Source organism: Diorhabda carinulata, chromosome 1, assembly GCF_026250575.1.
Source record: "Diorhabda carinulata isolate Delta chromosome 1, icDioCari1.1, whole genome shotgun sequence".
Lineage (NCBI taxonomy): Eukaryota > Metazoa > Arthropoda > Insecta > Coleoptera > Chrysomelidae > Diorhabda > Diorhabda carinulata.
The window spans coordinates 13,412,692-13,440,626 of record NC_079460.1 but is presented as its reverse complement, the minus strand read 5'-3'; the positions used below and the strand labels follow the sequence as shown (position 1 = coordinate 13,440,626).

The following is a 27,935-nucleotide window of genomic DNA, read 5'->3' as shown; positions in this document are numbered from 1 at the left end:
GACAACGTTTTATAGAATGGCAGTAAAGTTTCAAAATTTTACTTTAATCTAAGATACTAACATAATAATTTTTTACGTGACACTACAATGTATGTAGTAATCGGTATATTTTCTACTTTTTATTTTTACACATATGTTTCTTGACGTATGTTTCTAATTAATCTATTATCATGAAATGCTACTCAATTTTTTTTGTACCTTTGGCGTAACCAGCAAGATGTTTTTTAAAAATTTATTTTACGATGTATTCCGTTGATTTCAAGGTCTTATATGAAATATTTTTTATTTTTCTTTTTACAAAATTTCGAATTCTTTTGGCTAGGTTTTTCTCTAATCTTAAACCTATTCAATAAACTAAGTAACTCCATCGCACTCATATTCATACATTATGATCACATCTGTAAATCTCTCCAGTTTACTATTCACACAATGTTTTGAATATGTGAAAATTATTTTCATTAAGCCGAAATTATCTTCATTATAATTCAAATAGAAATATAGCTGTTCATTTTAAATAGCACTCTATGTCTGTCCTCATTGAATAATTTCGAAATTTAAGGAAAATATGTTTTGTTTTGTTCATAAAAAAGTGGGGAATTTTTGACTGTTTAGAAATTACTTTATATTAAATACTCATCAGAATATTTAATAGGTTTTACCAGCTTGACCGATCATTAAAATTTATTGAATAGGATATAGAAAAAAACTTTCTCAATAAAGAAACATTATTACCGTTTAGCAGTCTTACTTAAATATTACGAGGTCAAAAAATAGTATCCTTCAAATTCTTAGAATCTAAATTAAAAACTATTTTTTATTTATCTACAAATTAGAGCTAAGTGGCAGTTGAAGAGCTCTGATCCAATTAGCTGGTTTGAAATTGCAATTTCATAAAATGAATGCCAAACCAGATCTAAAAGCCTCTAAATCGAAAGAATTTAAGTTTTACAAGGAATGATTTCTTCTATTTCTTCTCTAATCTATTCTAATAATCACCTAATATAATTAATCCATGTATTAACAATTAAATATAAATTTATAGTTATATAATTATGTTATAAAAAAAAATATCATTTTTAACTGTAGTAAATTTAAGAAAAATAGCTAAGATAAAAGTCTCACAAAAACTTGTTCTCAAAGGATTATTGGAATTTTATTCTTCCTTTGGCTTCCAAAATGATGGAATGGAAATGGGAAATGATTGTCAAATTTAAATAAAATATGATTCCAATCTCAAAAAATCTACTCATCTTATATTTGAGATAATTCTTCTAACATGATTCTCTTGGGTTTCTTCCTTTAGTTGTGCTCATCATTTTACTTTTCCAAATATTTCAAAATGTTCTGTATCTCTCAACTTGTTTCTACTATTTCATTCAACTTTGCAACTGTTTCTCTTTAAATATTTTTCTGAAACTTTTCTTTACTCCGACTATTCTCCCCCCTCAAATCTGAAAACACAATATCCCAGAATAGGTTAATTACCTACATATACTGTAATCAATCAACATAAAGTATTTTGATTTTTGTGTCCGCTCCGTTTATCTAGTTTCATTGAAATAATTGCGCCCTATCGAAAATGCTCTTATAGTGGGTCACAAAATTTGCCCCCGTTCAACCCCTTCCTCCCAAATAAAATTCTATATCCGCCACTGACATGAATTAATCCTAATTATAGTAGTGAGGTATTATTTCATCTTAATTTTCACAAATAAATTTATCCACAGTACACAAAATTTATCTAATGAATGCTTAATCCATTCTATTGACGATTCACGTTTTAACGAAAAATCCCGGAATTCTAAATTTCCTAATTTGTTGTCAGTTATTATTGATGTTTAAATGGTATTGAATATCTGAAGTTAATTAATTTTGTAAGACCATGAACAAACTAAAAATAACTATAAGCTAGATATGAAAGTACCAAAACTTTATTTTACGACTAATTGTTTGTTATTAGGTTGGAATAATATGACAAAACTTTCAATATTATATGATATATATAAAAAACAATCAGGGCCGAATTAAGCTAGGGGCTTGGGGGGTTATATCCCCGGACCCCAGGTCCAAGAGGGCCCCATCATTTGGAAATCATTCTGTATTTTTTGATGTGTTGATACCACAAATCTAACGTATTAATATTATTTTGTGAATTTTTCCGGGTTTCCGTCATTATTTTAGCCCCGGGCCTTATAAATCGTAATTCGGCCCTGAAAGCAATTCACTTTCATTTAGCAAAAATGATGAAATTTGCATCTGAGAATATGAGAAAAGTTTAAAGTAGAAGAACTTCCCACGTGAATATTTGAAGGTTTTTGTAGATTGTCTAATAGGAACATAAACTAAATATGTAAAGATCCAGTTGTTTCAAGTTGGTTTTTCCTAATTTCAAATTATAAAAATACGTATTTTTCAATTATTGTACGAGGTTTGGTTATTAAATAACGAGACTGACCCTGTAAAATATTTTATTTCAAATCATGTATTTTACTTAGCGTACTTACAACATTGATTTATTAATTCGAGTTTTTTTATTCTCGATGAAAATTAGCTATTGTTGCATAGATTGGCGCTTCGTTTCAAGTAAATATACAAAAACGTGAATCGTCACCTGCCATCATCCTTTCCAATAAGTGTCGTTTTCAAAATATAAATAGAAACATTTTTGGAAGCTTTTAGTTCAGAAGTAAGGCACCAATTTAACTTTTTGCATGATAAACTTTTGTAAAATTCGCCCTACGGATTTTTGTATTGAACTTCAGCAATCGTACGAATACTTAATCATTTCAAAAACACTAGAACCATCCAAAAAACTCGTGCACATGATTAATTGTCATACATTTGTTCCAATAAATTATAATTTAATATCGCAATTCCTAAATATTCATCACCACAATTAGTTGATATTTCCGGAGAAATAAAAAAAGCAACTCGGATCTAGATGAAGCCTAATGTTATGCTGATTTAGGTACAGTAGCGAAAGTCTTGGCCTTCGTAACTTGAGGTTTCGTGGTAACAGTTGTCGGTTGCTGGCATTTGGCACATCCGCATTTCTTTAATGTCACCGTCAGACTTATATAGGCAAATTTTTTAAGTAAGTACCGTTTTGCGATTCCGCCGCCGCAACCCCAAGGTTGGCGTTCCGCACATGCGCGTTGGTTACCTACATCTCTTGTTTACACACTGACGCCAATACAGTCTGTTTCTTCATTGTGTACGTTGTTTACTGAGTGTTTAAGATCCCTCCGACAATCGTGAATCCCGCCGATTGTGAAGTACGTGCTGTTATACGATTTCTTAGTGCTAAAGGCGTAAAACCAATCGATATTCATCGTGAGATCTGTGAAGTTTACGGACAAAACATTATGTGTGATGGAATGGTGAGAGCATTTAAAGATGATTGCACAAATGTGCATGATGAAGAACCGAGTGGGCGTACTTCGGTCGTTAATGAAGATTTGGTGCAGAAAGTGGACGAAAAGGTGAGAGAAAACAGACGCTTTACAATTTCATCATTGTGCGACTACTTTCCTCAATATTCTCGTAGTGTTTTGTATCGCATTGTGACCTGGAACTTGAAATACCAGAAATTGTGTTCACGTTGGGTTCCAAAAATGTTGACGGATTTGCACAAAACCCAACGTTTAGGCAGTGCATTGACTTTCCTTGAGCGGTACCACAATGAAGGTGAAGATTTTTTAGACCAAATTGTTACTGGTGACGAAACATGGGTAGCCTACGTCACACCAGAATCGAAACAACAATCCATGAAATGGCGACATTCATCATCACCCAAAAAAGCAAAGTTTAAGCAAACAATTTCTGCCCGGAATATCATGTGCACAGTTTTTTGGGACAGAAAAGTTTCGGCCTCGCAATGCAGCGCCTTATTGTGAGACATTGAACAATCTACGTCGTGCAATCCAGAACAAAAGACGTGGCAAGTTGAGTAAGGGTATCGTTTTGCTGCATGACAATGCCCGTCCACATGGGGCTAATCACACCAAAGATCTCATCAAATCTTTCTTTCTTCTTTTTTTAATTCCAAATCGGTACTTACTTAAAAAATATGCCTCATATTTAATAGCTTTATCTTGTATATCAACATACTGTAAAAATTATTCGAACGTTTGTAATTTTTTAAGGTTAAATTTGAATATTTTACATCACATTTATATCATAAATTATCTATTAGGTCATCCAAACACCACTTTGTTACCTTGATATCTCCATTTCATCATCATAATGTATGGAGACGAATGTTTTTTTCTGTAGTTCACTTAGTGCACAAAAAATCTCTGTGAATGAGCCTATATTGAAAAATAACTTCTGAAGTTAACCATAAATTGGAAATGGAATCAAGATTTATTTTCGATACATGTGTAATCATTGACTCCCTTGAATAATGACAAAGCAACTGTTGCAACGTAGATAATAATTGATATTGAATTCCACTACACTTTTAAGGTTTTAAACAAAGCTTCTTCCGCAATCTACAGCTCGCCTCCCAGCTATAGACTTATAATCTACATTCAAATGTTTGTGTTGAATCAAAGCAGCTACATCTTCTCTCTACATGTTTTTTACGTATGCTTGCAATGAAAAGGTATTTTGAAACTACTCGTAAGTGAACTGAAACTTTTCCTCTTCCTTATAAATTCTATACTTGTCCACGATTATTCAATTATTCCTGGTTACTTTTGAGTAGAATTGTCGATCATCATATGTATGTTCTATGGTCCCGGATATTGATTGATATAAGGTTAGAATCTTTTCCTTCATTTTCTATTATAATCACTCCAGTTTGCTGGAAAACATCGTGGTAGATATAGAGATACTCATGCTACATTTTAAATTTTATGATTTTCTGTTATCCTCTACTTTATGATTCCCTAGAAAAATTTCTACCATTTGAAAAAATGAACAGAAAACGTTATACATATTGAGTCTCATGGATTGATATAAAGAAAGTCTTGAACAAGTTTTCTTGTAAAGGCCATCAAATAATCTGGTTATTAGTTTTAATAGGATAGTCACAAAGAACTTACCTGACCAGTACCCCAAAAAATAGTAATATTTTTACCGACAGAAACAAAACTTCTTCAATAAAATTTGGGTTATTCTTTCTGAAAGTGCTTTGGTAGATCTATTGAATAGCATTAGAGACGTGAAAAGCCAACGATGTAAAAAAACTATATAGTTTTATATAAAAATATTTAGAAAACTTTTTTTGAAAACTAGATTCTATTCAAAATAAATAAATTATTTCTTAGCTGAAAATCTGCTAATATGTGAAGTTAAAATTTATTGTCAAACTGTAGGCGTTCGATGTATACAATGCCCACACTTTATACAATTACATTTCTGTACCTATATGTTCACAATATGATTTGTCAATTTTATCATCATAAGCATCCATTATATAAATCATTTTTAAAGACCAATTGTATCTAGACTTACACCAAAAATTCTATTTTTTATTTAATCAATTTTTAACTTTCCGTCAATCCAAATTCAATCTGCTGAACTTAACTTATTGTATGATTTAGAATGTTAGTTTCTTGCAATTTAACTATCATTTAATTTTAATTTTAATCGATGGTGTCCGAAGATTTTAAGTACTTTTTAGAAGAGATCTCGCCGATGCTAAATACCAGTTTATAAAAATACCTAATCAAGATATTTTTCTAGCATCCTTAGCTATAATAGAACACATTTTAAACATTTCGACTTACTTACGGCGCTTTTGATGAATATAAGCAAATTTACAACTAGATTTATGAATGAACAAATCACCTACCATAGAAATACTGAAATAGGATCTTGTGTCCTTCAGTGTCAATCCTTCAGCACTATACCAACTCTCACAATTGCACTGTCTGATATTTTAACAAACGGAGAATAGACTCTTAATTATCAAAACTCACATTTCAATATACGAAAGAGAAGCAATTATCAATCAAGTTCATTCCATGTAAATTCATAGAATATAACTATAAATTTCAATGTAACTATGAATAATTTGCACTGATCAATGAAATTTCGATTAGGTAATAAAAAATTGAGATCGAGCGAGAGAAGATTGCCTGGTAGACCAAAAAATAGATTGTAGATAGTTCAGATTGTACAAGAAATGGAAAATCTGGGAGTACATGACTGGAACAAACTGATGCAGGACAGAGAAAAATGGAGAACAATAGTCGAAGTTGCAAAAATATGCGATAAATTGTAATTAAATAGGGTAAAATGTTAGCTGACCACCCACAAAAATACAATAGAATCTATAGTCTTGTATATATATAAAGAATAGCAAATCTAGAATATTGTAAAAGTTTAGAATTAAAAAATAATAAGTCAGAGTCCTAATAATTGGGAGGGGGGAGGGTATTCAACCATAAGAGCGTTTGAAGAAAGTTATGAATATAACATTAAATAGTTATAGTATTCTGAAAGTTTATAGTTAGATCCAAAAACAATCGTATTTTTATTGTCGAAATTTGAAAGGAAACATAAATAACCTAATTCTCAAAAAGAATGTATAAACATAGTGTCTATATTTTCCTTGTTCCTACGCTGTAAAATATATTCTTTTATAAATATGATTTTTTCTTATTTTCTTACTTTGAACGTATTGGAATGATTGTGTGATATATTTATTCTAGTAAAAAAATTTAAAATACACCTTATTTCAAATTTTGTTTATATATGTATAAAAATCTATTATTTTGGCAAAAATCTTATCTTATTTATAATCTTCACTAGAAGGCTGCCGCTGTAAATATATAGTTGGCCAAGTTTTCTATATGGGTCTATCTTGTGAAAATAACTATTAGGAAGTCCTCTCATTGTAGGCCCTCCTTATATCGAGAAAAATCGTTTCTCCATATTCCCCTCGAGTGGTATATTCCGCTTCTAAGTAGATTTTTTGTCGATACTGTGTTCTCTTCTAAAACCAAAGTTCTTTCAAGCAATTAACTATCGCTTTTGAAGATTTGTTAATTTATTTTGCTCATTAAAGATGGCAAAATTATCGTTTAATAGTTCTGTGGTGAGTTGGGTGTAATCTGGATTTTTTCAACAATATTATATCTGCTTGTTCTCACCTTGTCAGGGGGTGTACCTATTCTTCTCAAAAAAAAGATCGAAACAGGAACGGAGAAGAAATTTGAATCAATATTTACCTAAAATAAAGGTATACAAAAATGGAGGACAGTTCTTGATTGGATTTTCATTAAATATTAATATTACCTAGTGAATACAGGTCAATATACAAATAAGAGGAGGAAGTGAAATAGTAGTTGGTAACCGACCTCATAACCATTTAGAAAGCAGTCTGTTCTTTCATTGTATTTATCCATTTGAGATAGAAGAAAACAACATTATTAATGTGCAATATATGTGTTGTTTATTTGTTTGAACAGACAATTAATTCGTTGTACCTTTTTTTAGTAACTTTCCCTTTCCGTAGATATTTGTGGACTACTACTATTCATTTTGCTTCTTTCTAAGACTGATTTTTGCAAGGTTTCATACCCGAACAAACTTTTTTTTTTCAACTTTTGGAATGCTATAATTTTTTATAATTTTGTGTGTCCACAATCATCAATTTTTTCACGATCTATTTATAATTGAAAAATACGTTTTCGTCAATAAAATTGAGATTTTTATATATACATTTGGAATTTGAAAATTTTGCCATGATAATCTAGATGATTTACTGATTGAATGTATATTGCAAGATGTAAGGAAAGTAAAAATTAATGGCATGGTAATTGTTCAGTAAAAGCTTAATTTTCCTTACAGGCGGGACTTGGAGGTTAGGTCGACCGACCTGTGTATTGGAATCAGATTTTGGATTTAGCATCAACTGTGCTTTTAAGAAATCAGGGCTGTTTCGAGTTAGAAATCTTGGTGGCGTTAAAGCTCACATAGGCCTGGGTAAATTCTATCTTCCTTTTCTGTGATTCATTTCTTCGAAAATTTACTTTTTAAGTGATAGAATATAAAGAATAAAAATAATTATATGAACTACAAAGTTAATGGTTACAAATGGTTGAACACAATTAAACACTCTCTAAAATATTGAAAGTCGTAATCCACTATATAATTTTTTTTCAAATTATTAATCTCATTAATTCATTAAGACAAAATGTTTGTTATCTGAAGAGTATATTTTGAGTAAAAAAATGGAAGTATATTTCTTCTTCTATATTCGCATTTTTTTTTGTATTTTATATTAACATATAAATCGAACCGATCTTAATAAGCATGATTTTCGAAGAAATGTGTCTTTTAGTCTGCAGTACGTTGTATAAGTAGGTTTTTACAATGCTCTCCTAACATTAACTTGTATCTTAAAAATACTAGTCTATCAAGTAGTGTAGAAATTATAACAAATCTACTATTGCAAGGGTGAGTTTCACTGGCACATAATTCAATTAACAAATGCAAGGGGATTCATTAAAGGAGGCCATCAGCAGTTGGTTAAAAAATTATTATACTATAATTTTGGAAGAGAAGAAAATACTTCATAGTAATGAGACCAGGAAATGCCTTAAAACATTTTCATTTGCAAAATTTCATTCCAACGGTTTTCGCAAAGTATTAATTTAAGAGATTACCGAAACTTCAATTTTCCTGAAATGTATCTCACGAAACCCAAATTCAAGAAAATTGAATGTGAACTTCAGAAACAATTTTTTCCGGAACATTTCACATGCAATGCTATACTAAAAAGTTTGCGAAGGGTAATTAGTAACACTTATTGGTTTTTTAAATCTACCTTCTCTTGTTGATCTAGAAAGTTTTCCAGTATTGATAAATACTGACTCTCTAATGAAAATTTATTTGAATTAATGGATTCCTATAACCAATAGGTAGAAACGCATTAACATTCAATAACATTACAATGAAACGTCTACTGTTTACTGGAATTCACATACCGCACAAAAGCCACGTAGTACCTCTGGTAAATTGTAGTCAATTAAATACGTCGTTGGAGATTATATTTTACTTATTAATCCGACGGCGCACTCAATCAATCAAATGACTAAATTTCATAAGTGCATTTAATTTTAATTGAAGATTGAATATTTATTTTTATTTTTTGTATACTCATCGCCAATACTACTACAATTGGTACTATTATACTAGATTATTGAGTCATTCGTACAAGTTGTTTTCCTTTATAATATAATTATTTGAAAATTTGTGCTTAGTTTACTTTTCAATTTATTTGTCGCTTAGTATAGGTTTAATATGAATATATAATGATTAACACAAATAATTCGACATATTGTCTGTATAGAATAATCCAAAAAATAATATTTAATTTTTAACCCACTGACTACCCTAATAACTTAATTTTTCATCTCTTGATAATAGAATGAAATCCTAAACTTGTGCTAACACAGAAATGAAGAAAAAAATGATATCCACGATATATGAATGAATGTATTACTAATTATTATAGAAAATATAGTACGGAGCCATTGTGTGTTGGTCCTGTACGAGAAAGGGAAACAAGATTACAACTGAACGAAGTGACAGCATTTTAGCTAGTACTGTTATTAATGTATTTTTTTTTGTCGCCAAATAGTTGAGAATATTAACTGATACTTTCGTTAACTTCAAACTGTTTTCTTTTACGGTATCTAGTATCTATCTGTTATTTGTTGTACCTTGCAGTTTGGGCTCTTTTCCTATACAGTCAATAGTAGTGATTGAGGGAATGTCGGATAGATCGTCTCCTTAATTCGCAGCTTTTTCTTGCATTCCATAATGTTAGCTACTGCTTTAGAAATTTACGTGGTCATTATTGTTCCAAATTTTTTTCTTACACTCAAGTCATCCATTTTCCATTTTATAAACTAATTTTCCCATATGTTAAATTGTCATTTTATATCTAGTATTTCCCAAAATATGTGTAATAATTATTATGAAGTTTCTAATGAGTTTGATTTATTTAATTGCATATTAAAGATAAAAAAATATCATGAATATTATAACCTTTAGTCTAAGAAACTTAAAATAAAATTAGTCAGCTACATTATCAGTATAAAATAAATTCCAATTCAAGCACCAGTAGCGGAGGGATCTGAAATATTTATAATATTCTAATACGGTGTGGAGCAGCCAAATGGAGAAAATTCTTTGATAAATAAATGAGGGCGTGGTGAGAAAAACGTTTAGACACATTGATTTGTATTTTTAAACAGACATTTTTTTCAAAAAAATACATACGACTTTTCAAATTTAAAAGCAGCCCCCTGTACATTATTCATTTTGAATTAATATTAAAGAAATAAAATTATTTCATTTCACAAATTATACTGAAAATCATATACATAAATGCTCGCGTCTTGACAACATGCTATATGATATGGAAATGTCTTCTCAAGTTATTTAACATCTCAAGTTGAGGGGTTTAGTTTTGTATACAATACTGTTGACATATCGTCACTAAAAGATATCTAATCGCGATAGATCGGGAGATCGAGCGGATCATTCTATCGATCCGCGCCTCACTATGCACCGATTATTCCAAACCTAACCAAATTATTCCAAATTTGGTTGAGTTATTGCCGAACATTGATTTAATAATAGAGCTCCATCTTACTGAAACCATATTATTTTCGCAGGAACTTGTAGATTTGCTAAATCAGGATATAAGTATGTCAAAAATAGGACGACATTCTTTTGGAGCAGTTCTAAATATTTATCTCCATTAAAGTTGCCATTTATAACAGTAAAAAGGAACGCTAGAATGCTTTTGCTCACTTTCTCAATATCATGAGCTAAGTGAAAAAAAAAGTATAGCTTGTAATGTAGCGAATTTGTGAAATAAAATAAATTCCTTTTTTTAATATATATTGGATACAGTTACATAGGTAGAAGGTAGGTATAAAAATTATTAACGAATTTATTCCATTTGGCTGTTCCAGGCTGTATAATGTTTGATATTTGAGGAAAACAATATTTTTATAGTAACGTAGTACAAGTACCTCACCGAAACCATTTAGTCTGCCTCTTTTGATATGGAATGTTACTGTTGTTTCTACTACTATCAGTCCCATACATAAATAACGACTTGTCCAATAACCGTATCCACTGGAAAATCTAATTTCCCATAAAGTTTTTCTCAGGTTGAATGGGATTTACAGCGTTCCTTCATGCTAATTCTCTATTTAATTACGAAGTAAATGGTCCACGTCTGCAATTTTAAATTGCTCACTATGTAACTCTTTGTATGTACCCAAATATGTTGAGAGGGTTGAACTCACAATGATATAGTAATAAAATTATGAAACCGTGTATACGAAGCATTTAATCTGAAACGAATTTAATTTATTTGGCTAGACTATTGAAAAAATATTTCAACACGTTGCAGGACGAACTCAATCCACAATTCGAATCGATCTGCGTTTTGCGTCGTCTCAATAGTCACCAGATTGTTTAGATCCAAAAATCCTACTTTTCTGGGCTTGATTAAAAAATACACCACTTTCTATTGATGTACTCAATCTCTATTCAATTGCGTCTGGTTTTTTGCGACTATTTTAAATTAGTACGGTCTGTTATCCGGTTTCTTTCTTCTAAAGGTATAGAAATGATCGATATTTTTTATAAAATAGGTGTAGTTGGTTAGATCCTGTAGAAATTACACTACAATGTGCAAAACAAAGAGGAACGCATTGGCCGCTCTTCTGTAATTACTGATGATTTAGTGAGAAAAGATGATCAGAAAATTCAAGGCGTTTCTCATGAATTTCCTTGAGTGTACGAATTTGTGATGGAACGTTTAAACCGGGGATGGGAAAACTTTTTTCTTCGCGTGCCAATTTTTGTTAACGAAATATATAGCGGGCCAAGTTGTAGCATTACATTATTTACTAGAATAAAAGTATTACTTCAATTTTTCTGAAACACTAATTTATTGTGCAATATTAAAAAATAACATTTTCAATTGCAATTAATTGAACTCAAGTTAGCCGCGAAGTAAAAGGTTGAGGAGCGCTGGTCTTTGTGGGAACATGTGACATGTGAAACTGTTTTTGTTTCTGTAGGACTTCACCATAAGCCAGCTCCATTGTGATGCTGAATTGTTAACAATGAAAAAAGGAGGTCATCCGAAAGCCAATTACGAAGACAATTTTTTCTTAGTTTCATTATTGAAAACGTTTGTCCGCACAAATTGCTTGTACCAAACATAGCCATTTTTTTCTGGGCGTGGGTAACTATATTTGGGTATGTGACCTAGATAAGGACTTATAAAATTCGAAGACAGTGATAAGCGTTGTGCTATTAAAAACACAAGGTGTGAAATGCTGAGAAAAGTTATAATTTTGTTTCGTGGTAATGCTCGTCCACTTGCAATCAATCGAACCCAACATCTGATCAGAGTATTTAGTTTACAAGAACTAGATAATCCTTCCCACAATCTCAGTATCAATTGAATAAACACTCAGGTGGTAAGTGCCATATGATTGTCTAGACAGGTGGCAAAATTTTTTAAGACGAAATTAAAAGATAATTGGATCATATGACAAGTACTTCAAATTTGATGTAAATTTAAATTGAATTGAAAAGTTAATGTCAGTACAAGCTCTACATAAAAATAAAATTAGTTAACAAACTCTGCTCTTCTCTACTTTAAAGCAAGGCAAGTAATCATGTCTCGAATTTGGTGTAAGTGATTGAACTTTGAACGTCTTCAATGAATGTACATGTTTTTATAAATAGAAAAATTTCATGAACCAATTTTTAAAAAGTGCTGCCGTTATCTACACTTTTTTTAGTAGTCGCACAATCTAAGGGAAATGATTTGCCCAAATTATGTACACATAGTAGAAACAGAGCAAGATACGACATTTCTAGTTATAAAAACATATTGTATTGATGGAAGCCTAATTTTGTAAGTGTAATAAAAATCCCTTTTACGAAAGAATGTATTAATCTTCGAAACTGTAGGGCATTAGCTATGAAGATATTATATCTTACAAGTATTGACGTGTCTTTACCTCTGTGGCATGAAATTTTATCTTACATTCGACGAAACTATGTAGTCCAAAGAATTGAAATCGTGTGAACGTGGTTAATGAATTGAGATTCTCCACATCTACCAATAAATAAATCAATAGTTACTGAATCAATTAGGAGTCCTTCTATCAACTTAGAGGGAGCTTCATCATGTATATATAAAAGGAACTGACGCCTATTGAGTGTTTGAACGTTATAATATTTTGTTAATTGCTCAACCTCGATTGTCATGACATATCTCTTTTAAGTTTCGTTAACTATTCACCATACATAAATCTAACTGTTGTCAGCAGTTTTAACTGTATAGTGTTCTATAGAAGTTTCAATTAATAGCTCATATCCGTATTCTAATCCTATATACCTAAATATCCATGAAATAATAATGAATTATGGTGTATCTTCATCTACTGAATACACTGTTTGCACTACCACTCAGTCAGTGTAATTGTGTTAGTGTAGAGGTAGTGTAAACAGTATTCAGTATAAATATCAACGGTTCCAGAAATACCAATTAGCTAATATCCCAACTATATTTTGTACTTGCTAAAATAGGAAAAATGTTAACCTACTCAATTACTCTTGGTTGAAATTTTTGTTATGCAATATGAGAAATTTTTTTATTTCCAAATTTTTAACTAATGTTAGTAAAAATTCATTATCGATTACGGTTTGCCACGTAATTTTGTTGATTAATTATCAACACTTTTGCTTAAACTATTTCATAAAAAGTGAAAATGAACATCAGTAGCGTACATAACTATTTCCATCAGAACATTTCTGTATTATTTTTAGACAACTACCCTCTGAAATTCTTATTATTATATATTTTACACAAGGTGTGAAACGAACAATCTTAAACGGTAATTATTGAGAGAAATTTTAAGAGACATATCCCTTTAAGTTGAAGAACTATATTTACTCATACTTGTCTCTATATTAGCGAAGTTCAGTTGATAGGTTATGATATAATAAGTTTGTAAATTACTGTTTCTTGTTACAGAAACAAAAAATAAAATATTTATAGAAAAACGATGAGAAAAAATCACTAGATCACGATATTTATCAGTAAATTGAAATACGAATATGGTCTAAGCCTCAGCACCAACGTTTTATTTTGGCGGTACTATTGTGTTAAAAATCTAGCTTTAAATTTACACCTAGGAATATTTCACTTATTGTTTGCATGTAAAAGCCGATTAAATATCTGGCCTTTGAATGAACCGGAAAAACAAAATAGCTCATTAAAGGATTGCAGCTAATATTAATAAGGTACCGGTAAACTCAAGGTAGAAATATTATTAGAATACTAGTACTACTTATAATTACAAACTCTAAATTGAAATTCGGAATCACTTCAACAAATACAATACTGAAAATATCACGCTTAAACTCTGTAATGAATGACAAGTTTAGTTTAGTTTAGTTTAGTTTAGTTTTATACCAAACAACTTGCAACGGTGCAGAACTTTCGCGATATTCGAACTGTAATACGATTTTATACTAAACAGAGCCAATTGATCCTTTAAACACCAGATATTCACTATATTGTTGAATACTATCCATTTTCCCTTATTTCAATGCGAAACAAAGAAATCTATCTATCTTGATCCTATTCACCGTAAGGATAATTAATATATTGATATTATTTATTTTTATGGTATAAACCAAATCAGTTTTAAGAACACACAACATAGAACTGTCATTTCCATTGAATTTCCTTACGTGTAGATAAACAAAATACATATTGATACGTTTATTGAATTCATAAAAGACATAAACATTATTACCTATTCTATATTTCATATTTTATTTGCAAAGGTATCAGTATTTAGTGACATACTGTAATCTGAAGAGAAAACAATACTAATTAATCATTGATTGATTTTTACGAGCAACATTGATATATACCTAGAGGGTATCTTAATTTGAATAAACGACGTCATCATTATTAAAAGTTGATATTTTGAAGGATGTTTTCATGAGTTATAAATAACTGACAAATATCATATTTTAATTCCTTGCCAATTTCGAGATAATAAAAAGTAACAGAGTTATAAAAAAAGTAATCAAATAATCTAATTCAATTATTTTAATTAAGCAAATACTCATATTTTTGTTCTTTGAGTATATTTTGTGATATTCTAAAAGCAATAAAAATTCGTCTTGAACATTTATAATAACTTTCAATATATCTCCTTCTACCTATCCATCTAACTGGGTGTTATGAGATTGGAAGGCATTCCATCTTGTTGGAACCAAAGGTTTCTATCTGATACATCAGCATCTATAAGGCTAGGAAATGAATTAGCTAACTCCTCTTGCAATAATTTCAAATATCGTACTCGCCTAAGAATATTACTTGATTTGCAAAAATTCCTGTGCAAACATTCATTTTTTCAGGGTTTGAGTATGGCCTTCTCTTATCCAGGTTGAATTTTCATCCGCCGAATATCAACAATTTTATTTTTATTTTATTTTATATTAAGTTGTCTCAAGTGATGATTTAAGAAATTAGTCAGTGGTCACGAAGAGCACTGACTAATTTCAAAATCATTACATATCTACCTGGTAGAGATATTAGGATGATGAGTCATTGTTCTATAATGCCGTTTTCCCTAAATTGTATTTTTTATTTTAATTTGTATTGTATTTTACTTGAAATATTTTTCTGACTCAATAGATGCGTAACTTTAATTCATGTTCTTGCTCTACCTCAATATCCAATCATTTGTAAAATTTCAATTTTATGCATTGCAGTTGAATAAACTATATCCAAAGATTTCTCCGACAGAACTGACTTTGCTTACAATCAATACATTTGTTGACTTATCAAAACTTACATGAACTTAACATTTTCCAATATTTTTTCTTGTAATTAGTAAAGAATGAAAATTTCATAATAGATACCCTATAAAAATAGCCATCACAAAGACAGTGTTGCCCTTTAAAAACAATCATCAAACGAACTATATTTCAGTAACTTGTACAAATCCCTTATTAACATTATTATTGCCATTTTTTATAATTGGATTCATTCAAGAGATTGTACTATATACAAGATGATTCATGTGACAATGGAAATAAATTATAACATATCAGTCAATGTGAAGTGGTTATAGTGCCTCTTATTTGTGATTCGGTGTTAGGTAATACGATTTGTGGTCAAATTTAATACTTTCTAACTCGTATAATAGATAGGGGTCAACAATTTAATTGTCACGATTTTATATTTTTACTATACTATTGAGTAATTATGAAATTGGTATTGTAATACGTCGTAAAATACAATTTTGTCACTAATGACAGTGTAAATTCAATAAGCAGACAATATACGAGAGAAAGCTGTGGAAAATCATACCAATAATAAAGACGATATGTAGAAGAAACGATTGTCCCAATTGAATATATTAATTGAGAGATTATTAAATACGACATGTTTATAGTTTGATGATATTCAGTACCAGAAACCATTATATAATTATGAAACCACTTGCAAATTTATTAAACAAAATAATTCAATTTAATTTAAAGAAATTTTATAAAATTCACTAACGGTACTAGAATATTTGATTAGCAATTTTACTATATAATTTTGTAATTTCAATAAAAGATTTATCATAAGGATACTCAGTAAATTTACTACACAGTGTAACTTTTCAATCTTCAAAATTGTTATTGAAAAATAATAAAATAACAAAATAAAATTACTCAAATTGTATTATAATTTGAATTCACACACACTGTTTATTAATTATCATATGTTTCGCAAAACAATGATAATTTTACAAAAAATTTTTACAGAGATAAGTCATTGAATTTGTGAACCGAAACTTCTTACCACTCAGCCATTTTTCATTTAAAATCTTATATTGATTTGATTTACATAAAAATTGGATATGTACAAAAATAAGTATATATATATATATATATATATATATATATATATATATATATATATATATATGGTGTTAGTTGTGTACTCTAGCTTTATTTCCAAATCTGTTAGTATGTGATTAATAATAGTGGCAAATAGGAATTAATTATATATTTAGCGAAAATATATATAAAACTATGCACGTAACAAATAAGTATGATCCCTTTAGAGATTTTGGTTGATTTATACCGTAACACACGCACTTCCGAAAAAAGTGAGATCATCACATTTTTGACCTATAGGCATCACTCAATCATTTTATAGACCTCGTACACTATTAGGATTTAAGTTGATTGATCTCGTTTTCTTTGAACTATTTGTTAAATCATATAGGAATTGGCTTAATTTGGACCGACGGAGCAGTAAACCAACCCTTTTTATCGTGTTGTTTTTGGTATTTATTACTTAATCAGCACATGGAACAATTCGAAATAACATATGACAGATTAATACTTTAATTTAATTTAAATTGAAGATATTTGGTAAATAATATTCCCATATTTTCTGTACACAGATTATGGACATTTATTTGACTTGAAAATCGATAATTTGATGTGTAATAAGAGCGTTATTTTGTTGAAAAAGTACTCGTGGACATTCATTTAAAAGCCATTAGAGCGGTTTTTAAGACAACATAATGGCCGTACAAATAGTTATGGAATACTACATGCAATAGCCTCTTAAACCATTAATCCAACATTCTTCTGCACATGCCTTTGACATATCACCTTATACAGTCATTATTAGCATCTAAATAGACACGCGCTACCGAATATTGTGCTCCACCATAATGCCTTCCAATCCATAATTCTTCATCATTAATTTCAATGTAACTGTAAATTATTTCAATTGCTAATTGTTTATTTTTCATATACTAAAATTTGATTTAGTAATTGAAGATTTAAAATATTTTGATAATTGAAACAAATTGTATTTCTATGATCATTTGGTAAGTGATCCATTAACTCATGTGATGATTCAAGTAGGTATGCCAGGTAATACTTTGATATAAACTGAATGCCAATTATCTATTCCATGAAAAATATGTTATTTATTGAAATAGATCTACAATCAAAATTTCTCCATATGTTCTACTTCTGAAATATATCTAGACTTAATCTCAACGAATCCATATTACTGTTAAAGTAGCATAGCTTTAATGTGAACTGTGATGTCTACAACATAGGAATGATAGACAACAACGATATACAACTTAAAAATTAGTTTTAGCTCTTTAGTTTTATTTATTGTTTTAGATATTTTTTGAGAGGTTGTTTTTGTTAAATTTTATTTTAAGCTTAGGCACGTCGTCTTAAGTAAGCGATAAACATTTTGATATAATGCGAAATCTTTTGCATCTCACACAGGACTTTCAATAACGAATTTTTGGAGTGTAAAAACACTGCTCCTCCGAGTTCTTATTTACCCGACTTGAGTATTAGGAACAAAATGGTCTCTGGTTCCAGCATTTACTATCATAATGCGTTTTCCTTAAGTATTAAATAATTAAACATCATGACTGTGGAACTACTTTTAGTCAAAACAACAACTATTGGGTCTCTCAGAATGTCTGCAGATGATACGGTAATCATCATGGTTTTGTGTTTTAAACTACAAATTATTAGATACCTTCACGATGATATAAGTATATATAAATACATCTCTCGCGTAAATTTTTAATTTTATTATCATTTTCTCTGATCTAAGTATAACTTATTTCGTGAAAATTCGATAAATTTTTGGCCCATTCTGCAATTCTTGCCATGATTGCGTTATAAAATTTCTAAATATTTTTCTTTTTGAGACAATCAAACATATTTAAAATAACTTGGGTTTTTTACATGCAATTAGTTAAATTCATATGGAATAATATTCTGACTCACCTGTGCATTTTCCCATGATGGAAAACATATATATTTTCCATCAAAACACATCATAACTAAGCAAAATGTGTCATGTAATTCCGTATATATTTATACGTATACGTATATGAATATATACAGGTAGTAGACAGTATTTTTCGTTTTGTTGGCGAAGAGAGTTTTTGATTGCTCTTTATAAAAACAGCTCCAGCCATCTTTTCATCTATAGTTTCTTCCAGTACGTGTAACAACCCTATAAAAACAAAATATATTAGAATATGTTTATGGTTTGTATCTGATATAATAAGCTAAATACGTAAAATTCATACTTTAAAATTTGTTCAAACTTTTTATTGCGAGATGTTGGTATTGATTTATGTATGATTGCTGTATCAATGCTACCATATTGTATTTCTTTCTTCACTCTGAAAATAATTACTACCAAAAAATGTATATCATTATTATCATCTCTAAAAGAGGTAGGCAAATACCTATTTAAGATAATCATCCTTCAGTTACATAAATTTGTTTATATTCATCTCCTTTATATACTTCTCATCATTTTCTTTATTTCCTTTTTCATTTCATTTCTTATATTATTTTGTTTGTTCACGTACCTCCTCTGTATATTCTAATTCTTAATAATGTGCCACATACAAAATAATCTTCTTGGTTTTTCTTCTTCTCACATAATCATGGTCCATGCATTGTGGTAGTATCTTTAATAAAGTTTTCCTTATTGATTGATCTGCTCAGTCTTATTTGGAGAATACTTACTCCTAATTCATTGTTATGTTCCACATGTGTTCCATTAATTGTCACTTTAACTGAACCTGATTTATGAAATAATAAATAAAACATAATATTTCTTTAATGTTTCGCTAATTCCTACTTTCCATTTACATCAACTTAACAATAAACCGAGAAGGGCATTCCCCGTATATATGAATACTGCCTACTTTTGAATTTCATTTTTGATTAGTACTGGTATATCCTTAGAGAATGAAAACAAAACGAGTCGTCTGCAAAAATAATGATGGCATATAACTTTATAATTACTTAAATTATATATTTTAATAGATATTCTCATTTCCATTGGGTAATTTGTTTTTCTTTTGACATGCATGATTTACTTCTCTATTTCCTTGTGATCTCCATGTTTCCAATTCTTTAATGTTCCTAAAATTAAAAACAGATTGTTTTATTATTATGTTATGCCTATTTGTTAAATGTCCATTGAGCGAATCATTGTTGAAGAAAATATTTTGACATGTGTTTATTTATAGTACTGATGGTCGAAGACTTTTTGTTGAATATTCACATATGTTTTTTTCTTTTTTCTACATGCACATTTGTGCATTATATAACCAAGTAATTAAAAATTGCACTAGAAAATGGACAACTATTATTATCTGGTTACCGAATCTTTATTATTTCTTTAATTTTCTCCCCACCCCCATTATGATGTAACTACTACATACCTCTCAAGATCCATGATGTTGCTTCATTGATGATAGGATGAACAATAAAACCATACAATATAACAATAAAATCTTAGAAAATTTGTTTAAAATGTTCTTAAAAAAGTTATTAAAACATACACTAAATCACATAAAAGTTTTATGCAGCTAAAATAAGTCAACAATCGTAAAGCTCAAGAAAAACCAAATTCTAATAACAAAAGTTGAAAAAATTGAGTTATCTCTAAATTTCGGCGCCGTAGTTGTGGTTCAAGGTGTTGGGTAAAGTTGGTATCAGTTGGGTAAGCACTTTTTCTGATTGGCATGGAATGTGTTCGATTTAGCGTATGCTCAGGCAACTCACCTATAAGCCGAATCTTCAAAATTTGGAAAATAGATTGAAGTAACTTAAACGTTACTTAAAGAGGATTTGGTCAGAGACAAATGTAATGCACATATTTTACTGAAGAATTCTAAAGAATAATTGTCATGAACTGTAATATAACCCAGGAAACTTTAATTTATATTATAATTATTAGGTTAGGTTATTAATGCATCTAAATGTTCTTGATTTTAGGTCTCTTCTGTTTTAAAATTAGTTTTTTTTTCAATAACTTTTGGAAAGAAGATAAAATTTGATGCTTCGATTTTTCTTTAAGTCTTTCTCAAAATATTATATTGACACTGACAATTTGCGTATTTATATTAATCAATAGATTACCTACATCATCAACATCAAATTAAGAATTAAATCAAAATAGAAAATCTAATAAAAAAAATAAAGTTTTCCTTAGTCCTTACATCTCAAATATGTAGCAGTACTTAATCAATCAAATTATTTATAGTTTTATTAGAATTTACAAAATAGAGCTATGAATTTTACTTAAATTATTTAGGTCTTTTTTATCATATATAGTTTTTTCTTTTTTATGAATGTGGACCGTAAATTAGATCCCGTTCCAAGAATTTTTGAATCTCTATAATTGAATTTATGTTTTTTTTTTATATTTCATGGTTCGTTAATGCAGTTCTATTTTTTTCTTCGTATTGATGACCTCTTAGTCTATTTTCTAAATACTGAGATGTTTGCCCTATGTAGACAGCTTCACAATTAGTACAAGACACTTGATATATAATATTACTTCTTTTGGATTTTGGTGTTTTAGATTTTAATTTAGTGAAATATTTGTATAATATATTATGTCCTCTATGACTTATACTAATATCATATTTATTGAAATAATTCATCAAAATTGTGGGGAAAGTCCTTGTACATATAGTAAGGAAAAATGTTTTATGTTTTGATGTTTCGTTTCAGTTTTGTTTTTAAATTGATTGTAGTATCTGTATATCCTTTTTTTGAATATGTTATTACTTATTATCACTGATCTTTTTTGTGACATAGGATGACACGAATTGAAGTTTAAATATCTATTTTGTAAATTCTAATATATTTAATTGATTACCGCTATATATTTGAGATGTGGGAACCAAAGAAAAAATTCATTTTTTCTTGTTGAAGTTCTAAGTATCTAAGGCTTCCAATTGCTTGCTGATTGCGATTTTAAATGTAATTAGTAACTAAACCCGTAATATACTTTGAAATTACTCATGCAAAATTTTGTAGAGGCCCTACACTTTCACTCTTATAATGATCCATAAATATCATACATTATATTCATTTAAGCTACACATAAATTTTGTAAACGGGTAGTTTAACTCAAGTCTTGTAACTTATAATCATTTTTATTCGGTACATGAATTTGTGATTACGTCATCAACACTGAACATTTCCTCTAGTTTCTTACAAACAGTTGCACGCAAGAATTTTACAAAAATATTTTATTTAAATTTATTACGCAGTGTCGCGATAGAATTTTGAGGTACTTGAACACTACGAATAATTTTTAAAGTTAAAATAGTTACTAAAAATGGATATAAATTTATTTCTCATATACTATTTTTAATAAAAAAACACACTTTGTGCATAATAATTAATAAAAATAAACAGTTTAATTTCAGTGAAAATGAATATTTTTAGCACAAATATATAGGGTGTCCCGACACAGAGCAGAGACGTATAGGGAAGTCGAAAATATGATAGATGGGGGCAATTTACGTCTATACCAAGTTGCATCAAAGTAGGGACCAAAATTTCTTTGCAACCCTTAAACTTAAAAATACCAAATTTGGTACACTGTATGAGACGGTTAAGGGCGTTAAAGGAGTCGAAGGCAATCGAACCTTAAAATTTTATAGAAATTGTTCATCTATCACTTGAAACAAAAAAAAAATTATTCCATTTTATGGATCATTCAATTCTTAAACCTTTTTTACTCCTGTAGTTTCTCATAAAATTTTTTCATTTTCAAGGAAAAGTTATATAACCAAGGACATGTTTTCTTATTTAAAAAGTTACAAAAAAATCAAGTGTTGACAATGAATTTATATATAGATTTGACAATTTTCAAATCATTTCTTCTAATTAAATTTTTATAATTTATTTAGAATGAGTGGAAAATTCTCATTTAGCTAACAAGTAGATATGTTATTGATGTTGGGTTTTTATGAAGGAAACTGGAAGAAGCGTAGAAGAATATCAGAGGAGGTTTGTCACAGAGAAACATTTTCTAAAGACGGGCTCTAGAAACAGGAAAGTTTTTATGTTAATAGAATGGATACCTTTGATGATCGGCGGCATATTAGTACTAGAACTTTACCTAGTATAGACAACGAGCCATATTAAGATCATCTGTACACCAGACTATTAGATTTAACTGAATTGCAAATTGTCCAACTTGATGTATAAATTTATAGCCATATCTTGACTTTTCAAATAACATTGTTGAAAAAATGTCTTTGGTTATTCGAAAAAGTTTTGTGAAAAATTACAAGATTAAAGAAAGTTCATGAATGAGATTATCCGTGGTATGAAAATAATTTTTCAAATCAAGTGACAGATAAAATATTTCTATGGAATTTCAAGTTTAGGTTACTCTTAATTAACCTAATGCCCTTCACAGTCTTATACAGGGTACCAAATTTGGATTTTTAAGCTATAGTGTTATAAATTTTCTTAGAAATTTTGAGTCCTACTTTGAGGCCTAATAACTCGTCTGGTATGCACCTTGGTATAGTCAATTGCTTGCAATCGTCATATTTTACGCTCCCCTGCACGCCTCTACACTTTTTCAATTCTTATGCGGGACACCCTATATACTTTTGAGGATATAAGGCTTTTTACACTTGACACTTGATATTTATCATATATTTAGGACATACTTTACCCAGATACCTTTCTTTTCGACTATATTTAATTAATTATCTTTTCACTACGCAGACGAATTGAAACAGACCGATAATTTTTAGAGTGTGCAATTAAATTGTATGTAACTTATTACCTGAACTTTTATATTGGATAATATATCACTTCCATGAACAGTCATTATGTTTCTTCGATGACCAGAATTTTTTCGTCTGATATTATGAAATCATCAATAGATTTTCTATATAAAAGGCAAATTTATTTAACTGACTTATTCAAAGAGATACATTTTCAAAAATTCATTTTTATATAGAATTATTTTATTATTTTTATCGGTACTTCAAGATTGCCTCTCCACTTATTGCCACATATTTTTGTTGTTTTCCAAGCATGATTTTCGGCAAAATGTCAAAAGTGCTGTTGATGTTTGATACGGCCATTCTGTTGATGATAAATTGGATTTTAGTTTTATACATAAAATGGTGTTTTTTTTCTTATAATCGTGATTTCTGGAAAACGTAACGGTATTCATGAATTGTACAGTTTCTCAGATACCCGTTGAACTTGACTTCGTTAGTTGTTTTTTGAATCAAATTAGCTATTTTAAAACACACTTAGTAAACTTTCCATTCTTAAAACTATTAAGGTTAAAAGCCACGTAAAAAAGCAAATTCTAAAAACAGAACAAGGATTTAATGATCGTAAAAAAATCAACTGAAATCTAATCGACTGTTATTTGTACAAAATATTTAGAAAATATCTTCTCAAATTTTGCAATGTGTTCATATAGATAATTATATGAAATATGACTCTTTAATGAGTGTAAATAATTTAGACAGAAACCCTGAGCCTAAAATATTTAAACCGAAACACTTGAATATAAAAACGCTCTGTTTTGTGACATATTATTTTAAACAAACTTATATTTGAAATCGATATTCAAAACATCGAACTTATTTGAAATTTCGCACATTTATTAATCGATTACAATACAATAATGTAATGTTTTTCTTATTTATTTAAACAGCATTTAACAATGGAGTGAACACACGATGTTTCTTACTTTCTTATTTCATTTATACACTTATATTAAATACACTAAACTAATTCATTTTATTTTATTTAAACACACCGCTTACGTGTCTTTACCGATGTATCCGAGATGACATCAGATTATTCACTGACTTCTCGCTGATAAATAAGCCCCTATTTATAAAAAATGGATTTCTCGATAATTCGGCTCTAGAATAAACAAAAATGCATTCGTAAAAACTGATTCTATAAAAACGGCCATGACTTTCTGTAAATAAGTTATAAAAAACAACATCACAGGTTTCAGCTTCATTTCTTGGTACGTCCACCAAATTTTCAATTCAATTAAGATAATCAAACAGAAACGGCTTCACGGTCCATGTTTGATGAGGAAGTTCCTCATGAAACTTATCTATAGCCAGAACTGAACAGGGGGAGATTTTTCCTTCTTACATTGTACACAACTGTGAGAATTGTCGTTTTAATAGCATTTTTCGATTTTGTGCCGATTTAGGTTAAAATTAGCGAAATAATCACAGTTGAACGAAAAATCATGAAATTGTTAATTAATTAATTAATAATTAATTAATTAATAGTATATTATAGTTCTCTATTTTAGGTTCAAAATCAATAAATACAATTTGATCATATAAAACGCTAAATAAAAATGTGATATAAATTCGATTAATCTGTTTCAAGTATATATCCTACTGGTGAATGACCACACTCCAGGTATTGTTATAATGAATTTTTAATGTTTTTTTCCATCAATTTCTGACGTCATACGTCCTATCCTTGTTTACCCTGACCGCTTTTTAATCTTTATGAAGTATGGTAGTTAAAAAATTCTGTTATTCCACAAATTCGACGTCTTTTTTATAATTTTTAACGGCTGAACTGTGAATTGAACCGAAGGAATGAAGTAAGAAATTGCGCAACGCTTACCACCCGTCTATTGAGAGCATCTATTGGTGAAATCATGAACAACAATATGCTCCATATGAAATATATATTAAATTAATTAATTGCTATTATTTGACTAGTGCATTTTTTAATTGATTCATGTATTGTCAAAGGAGTAATGGTTGTTATATTGATTATAAAATACCAAGAGATATAGAGAATTGAATAAAGTGTAGTAGAAATAATGAATAATGCTTCAATATCAAAATATGCAATATATTGATTGATTTCACAGCGTATAGCGGATATTAATTTCTTAGGAAAATTCTAAGGATTTTATGTCTACAAAAATCTAAATTACTCTCTGAGTCTCACACCTTCCACGAAAATTCGCTTCCTTTGCCAATTCCACAATGTTGAAATTGATCGTTTGAATAGTAACATATAATTGAAGAATAATGATTGGTGTCCTTTCCTGCATGAACCATATATCGCGTTTAACATTAATTAGAAATGATTCCATCTCATCCAAAAAGTGTTGTCTATAAAAACTGAAAATAGGAGTGACTATTCAAATTGTATGGTAAGTTGTAAGGAACTAAGGAAGAGTTTCAAGCACTAAACTCATGTTGAAAATGAGTGAAAACGATTTTCAATGCCCCAACTATGGCTTCAAAGAAACACTCTTCTTCGAGTTATAGATAAAAGAATATTTTTGATATATTGGGGATTTTTATTTTCCATTTCAAAATCCACTACACAAAATTCTATCTTTAACAATATATAGTATATTGTTAACAATTGCAAAATGGTTTGGTCGAGGTTTGTTTTTTGTTTGTTCAATATTCGAAAGATTGACAGTATTAGAACTTCATTAATCTGATCATCTTATAGAAACTTTTCTTTGATACCACTCTTTGTTTAGAAATTAAATATCCAGTCTTTCCTAACCTTCTATAAATATTGCGGAAAGCCTGGTGAATTGTTCTTATTTTATTAGAATATATTACTGCAAATTTAAGTTTTCGCACTGACAGATTAGACCAATTTTTCTTCACCTAACCGACTACATAGCATTGGTTTTATTATTACCTTAAACAGCAGAATACAATGATTACCAATATATTCTACTATGAAACATATGTGATTTGAATACAAGGGAGTTAATTTCTAATTTTCAGCTTCAAATATCCCGTAAAATGTTGCATAAAACAACACAAAGCAAGAATACGTTATTTATAAAAAAAACATTGGAAATCGACAAAAATTATGTGAAATATTCTCATTACTAATGAATCACGCCATCAATATTATTAATTTGATTTTACCGTTTCTAAGTTTTATATAGAGATATCAAATATAACACAAACAATAATTCCGCTACAAAAGTAAAATTCCCATCAGTGCAAAGAAACATTTGTTGTCTATCAATTCCAACATTCCCTCCACCCTTGTCCAACATCGTGTCTATAGAAAACCTGAAAACACCTTCTCCATCCACTTCGCTCCAATACCACTTATGCCAATATTAACATCTCTAAAATATCCCAAGAAGCCGATCTCTATGCATTTATTACCCCTTCCGCCAATATTATACTTCCCACGTGCGCCCAAAAACCCAAAACCTCTCTATAATTACAAGGTCCAGGCGGCTAGCACACCACAGCTCAAGACCAGCTGTGATTGGGTTAGTGTTAACAGTGTTGTCGATGCTTTTCACTTCCTCGGTGAAAATCCAAGGAGTAGGCAGTTTGAGGCTTTGGAATTAACAAAAAAAAGGGTGATTCGTTGCGTGGAGAAGGCATATTGAGACCACGGAATCGGATCAGTTCTTACCAATAAACGACCACCCTATCTCTATCCGTCTCTTGATAATGACTCTAAAGATATATATATATATATATATATATATATATATATATATATATATACCAATAAAACCATTTTTAAATGTTACCGTAACAGCTACTAAACCTTTCCAAATTTTGCATTTAGACACGATAACCTTAGAAAATAATAAATTTCTTACGATAATAGATTCATTTTCCAAATATGGCCAAATGTATCAATTAACATCTAGACAAGGAATAGAGGTAGCTCATAGTCTAATTAAATATTATACACACCACTGTATTCCAGAACAAATAATTTCGGACAATGGAACTGAGTTAAAAAATTCTGTTGTAAAAAAACTATTAGAGACGCATAAAATTAGAATTCATTTCATAAGTTCCCAACATCCAGAATCGAATGGAATTGCTGAAAGATTCCACTCTACGATTATTGAACACGTCAGACTTTTGAATAATCAAAAAGATTTTAAAAATGGGACTATTGAAAATAAAATACTTTACCCATTATTATCCTATAATAATAGCGTTCATTCTTAAACAAAATTGAAACCAAACGAAATAATTACTGGACACATAAACAGTAACACA

General features: G+C 29.5%; 1 protein-coding gene across 2 annotated transcripts in view; it reads left to right on the top strand.

Moving 5' to 3' along the window:
- LOC130896068 (uncharacterized) overlaps positions 1-27,935 on the top strand; it is a 65,051-nt gene that overhangs the window by 4,231 nt on the left and 32,885 nt on the right. The window contains exon 2 of one of the 2 annotated variants that reach the window (XM_057803874.1): positions 7,804-7,938. The exons of the other annotated variant lie outside the window; for it this stretch is intronic. Coding sequence (XP_057659857.1) covers positions 7,804-7,938 — 135 coding nt within the window. The remainder of the gene's footprint in view (positions 1-7,803; positions 7,939-27,935) is intronic. 2 annotated transcript variants of the gene reach the window in all.